This window comes from Oncorhynchus keta, chromosome 13 (genome assembly GCF_023373465.1).
Source record: "Oncorhynchus keta strain PuntledgeMale-10-30-2019 chromosome 13, Oket_V2, whole genome shotgun sequence".
NCBI classification, from domain to species: domain Eukaryota; kingdom Metazoa; phylum Chordata; class Actinopteri; order Salmoniformes; family Salmonidae; genus Oncorhynchus; species Oncorhynchus keta.
The window spans coordinates 51,142,815-51,147,178 of NC_068433.1; the positions used below are offsets into that span (position 1 = coordinate 51,142,815).

The 4,364-nt window shown below is 40.9% G+C and overlaps 1 gene segment (V, D, J or C); it reads right to left on the reverse strand.

Moving 5' to 3' along the window:
• Positions 1-2,744: 2,744 nt before the first annotated feature.
• LOC127906847 (Ig kappa chain V region K29-213-like) lies at positions 2,745-4,364 on the reverse strand. The segment is given in 2 exon segments: positions 2,745-3,577; positions 3,733-4,364. Coding segments are annotated over 2 exon segments (399 nt in total).

Here is a 4,364-nt window from a genome sequence, read left to right on the forward strand (position 1 = left end):
AAACTCACAGGGCTATAAACACTACCAGAGCACTGAAGCATGTGCTGTCTATGCAAAGTGTTCTCTCTATGCAAACAGACTATTGGTCCCCCAGGGAAACTGTAGTTGAAGAGCTCTTCTTCTTTGGGTTTGGGTTAGAGGATCACATCTAATTTAAAGGTGTACACACCGCCCCTACTGTACTAAATTGTAAGGCCAGTCACTGCCTACAATATCAACATTAAAATTATCTTTATTATTCCTGTTCCTAAAAGGACAAACTTGCCCCACCAACTAACCCTACATACCACTATTTCAAACAAATAGAAATCATCACCCCATTAACTCTTCTAGTGTAAAACCTCATACACCAGGTACTTCTCTTCAGCTACCACCTACCCATTAAAACCCACTACCCCATTTCCACTACTTTGACCCTATCTACTCCTGCACCATGCCAACGACCTGGGAGGACGGGACACCACCCCTCAACACACCCTGTAACTCTTCTTAAGTGAAATCTCATATACCCATATACTTCTCTGCAGCTGCCACCACAACAGCTATTTTCTAAAAATGTACATTCCATTTCTATGGTACAGTTGATAACGAATGCTATGAACGCTAAGACAACCTTACTGAAGCATAACTCACTCACTGCCCTATCCCCCTGTGCTGGCACAAATCTACTACTCACTGGGATCCCTCTCCCTTCACCCATCCTCTTCCACTTCCTTCATTGCCTCAGCATACGACACCCTCTGCACTACTCTGACTCTCGTCACGTGAACCTGCCTCTCTCGCACCTGACACTTACGATCTCCAACAACATCAGCACCCCTACTGTTGACAACTTTATCCAGCAAAACTACACAATCCTCTGTCCCATGCCCTCCTGCACACTTCCCACATCTTGGAATCTCCCTCCTACACACTGCTGCAACATGACCGTGAACGTTGCACCTGAAACAGTACAGTGGATTCTGCACAAAAGCTCTAACAGGATAACTAATATAGACTCAAAACTCAAAAGGACCACAATGACTCCTCTGTTTCACCACCAGATCTACGACGCACCAAACAGCAGCATCACAAACACCAGGAATTTTAAACTTCAATTGCTCCACCTCCACACTCATCGCTAGCCCAGAATTCACCCCTTTCAATGGTGCCCTGTGTCATGTAAAAATATTTCCAGTGTGAAATAGTCCAACCATTCTGATTGTTTTCTGATTGTACATCATGCTGTAAAATCTCTCCCAGCGTGAAAATGTTCAATACAATAATTGCATGCGCATCTCTTTATGTAACCTGTGTCCACTGACCTCGACAAACGGTTTTGTGGGCACGCACATTTGCTTCACACATCTGCCAATCAATGGTGGCCAGGGGTATTGACTCTGACCAATCAGAAGCTTGTTGAGGCGTGAGGTCAGCATATAAATACCCGGACTTGCACATCAAAGCGCTGAGGGTTGATGTGAGGAGAGAATTAACAGCGATGGCAGACTTGGATGCTACATTTTCGATTGACAGTGCATATAATTGAAACATCTGTAGGAGCTCAGCCATCCACAGACACGCGTGCAACTGACTAGGAACATTTTCACACTGAAACGTTTTACATGACTTCGCAATCACAACAATTAAGAACTACTTCACACTGGGAAGATTTTTACATTTCATCCTGTTGGTAAAAGCAAAGCAAGAAACAGATCATGACCCAAGTTGAGTGACACAGAGCACCTGCTCCCTCTAATCAGAAGAAACACAAACATCACAAGTCCACTACAGGTTACCTTCACTGATTCAACTGCACCCAACTCCTTTCTGACCCAACCTGAAACCACAAATGGATCTGCCAAAAGGCAAGGGATTCCTATTGGTCCAGATTCTTCTTTATCATGTCTGACACCATTCTTCCTCAACAAACATCTTCCCAATTCCCACATCTTCTCCTTCTTCCTCGCTGTCCACAATCACATCTATCTGTTCACCAAGCTCCTGCCTCTCCATCAGCTACATTGCTTGCAGAGCACTGATGGTGTTTCTCCAAAACCCAACTTCTGTTCCTGACCTCTCCATGCTTCCTTCACCTTCCCACAACCTCCATTCATTGGAGAGATCTGTGTGAGCAGCAGCATTTTAAAGGTTGAGGCTGATTGTTCAGACAATCAGGATCTTAAGTGGTTAACAAGCCTCAGCTCGGCTCAATTAAAGGCCTGGGAACGTGCTGAAAGGATCTAGCCAGGTGTGGCAGGAGAGGCGTTTTGCCTTGACATAACCACAGGACGTTTTAGGGGGTTATAATAATATTAGATAATCTCAATAAATATAGTTGAATATTTGCTTGAAATTCACTACCTGACTGAGGTACTTCAGGGAGGAAGACACAACAGATATGCCTCCATGTAATTATTGATAGATACAGTATTATGTCTGTTTGAGCCCAGCAGCTTGTTTCATTCACAGATCCAGCATTATTTCTCAATCACAGATGTAACAGCCAGTAACCTGCTCATTAAAATAGTTAATATAATGCTAGATCACATGTTTGGTTGTGAGGTTCATACGGGGATTTGATTTAGGAGGCTGATGCTGATGTAACACCACCTTCTTTTTATTTACGTCTCTACATCTTGTTTTGCATATTGGACTGGTATTGTGGGTATTTCAGAACTTCAAATAACTTTCGAAGGTGCACTACATTGATGATGATGATGATGGGGGGAACATGTGATTAGAATGATGCTTTCTAAACATATTCAAAGTTGACTTCACTAACCAGTGTTCCATGTCACTGTCTCTTGTATGACAGAACCTCAGGTTGTTATTATGGGTCATAATCATGTTATATGATCTCAGTAAATATAGTTCAATCTTAACTTGAAATGCACGAGCCAATATAGGGGCCTAACAGAGACTGGGATACTTATTCTGAAATTATGTGAGACATTATTACTTCACATAGATGGAGTCTATTCAATTTATTGTCTGAAATGTTAATAAAAGGTTTGTTAGCCACAGCAAAAGGGAAGGCATATTTATCTAGTCTGGACGTATGGGTGTTGTCAGTTCAGGAATGATTTAACATGAAGGTGGATAAGTTGACATTATAGTCAGCATCACTGATATATTTATCTCAGTGTATTTTAGTTCAGTCAGTGTTCCATGTCACTGTCTCTTCCCCCTCAGCACCTGCAGTAGGTCCCAGCTGTATCAGTACAGTCACTGTGCAGTCTGACTGAGGGAGGTTTTTGTACGTCGCTGTATCACTGTGTGAACACATTTTTACTATTGATGTAGTGGTAACTCTGACAGTAGTAATCTCCTGCATCTTTAGCCTGGACTCCACTGATGGTCAGAGTGAAGTCACTCCCAGATCCACTGCCACTGAATCTAGATGGAGTCCCAGACTGAAGTCTTGTAGCAGAGTAAATAAGGAGTTCAGGAGCTCCTCCAGGTTTCTGTTGGTACCAGGCTAGGTAGTTATTGTTGTATACATTACTGCTGGTTTTACAGTTCAGAGAGACTGTCTGTCCTGGGAGAACAGCTTTCACTGCAGGAGTCTGTGTCACAACGTACTGTCCTCTGGATTCTGAAAAATAAAATGAAAACATTTATATGAAATAAATATTACATATAGTAATGAGCAGTTGTGAATAAAAATACTAACATTGATATACAATTCAATGGAGTTGATTTAATTAATTTCCAAAAATACATTCAGAAAATGTAATTTCTTATTTTTACCTTGAAAGCAGAAAGCAAGTGTCCAGATGAAGATGGTGATAAAAGTCATGGTTGTTGTGGGTTCTGTTGTCATGAAGAACAGCACTCAGTCATGAAGTGTTAAACTCACAGGGATATAAACACTCTTAGAGCAGCGGAGCAGATGCATTATGCAAATTAATGTTTCAAATCTATTTCAGTTTCCAAGTAGGCTCCCATCATTAGAATATATTTTGTCCTGCATGAGCTTGCTTTTATAATAATAGTAAATTAGGTGGGTGCTTATATTTGTCCTTATATTTGTCATGGAAATTACAGATACCCCCAAAAACTGATTTAAGTAGTACTTTAAAGTGTTTTTGCATTCGAAAAGTATTCAGACCCCTTGACTTTTTCCACATTTTGCTACGTTACAGCCTTATTCTAAAAATGTACTTAGAGAGGAGCAAAAAAAGTATTTAGTCAGCCACCAATTGTGCAAGTTCTCCCACTTAAAAAGATGAGAGGCCTGTAATTGTCACCATAGGTAAACTTCAACTATGACAGATAAAATGTGGGAAAAAATCCAGATAATCACATTGTAGGATTTTTAATGAATTTATTTGCAAATTATGGTGGAAAATAAGTATTTGGTCACCTACAAACAAGCAAGA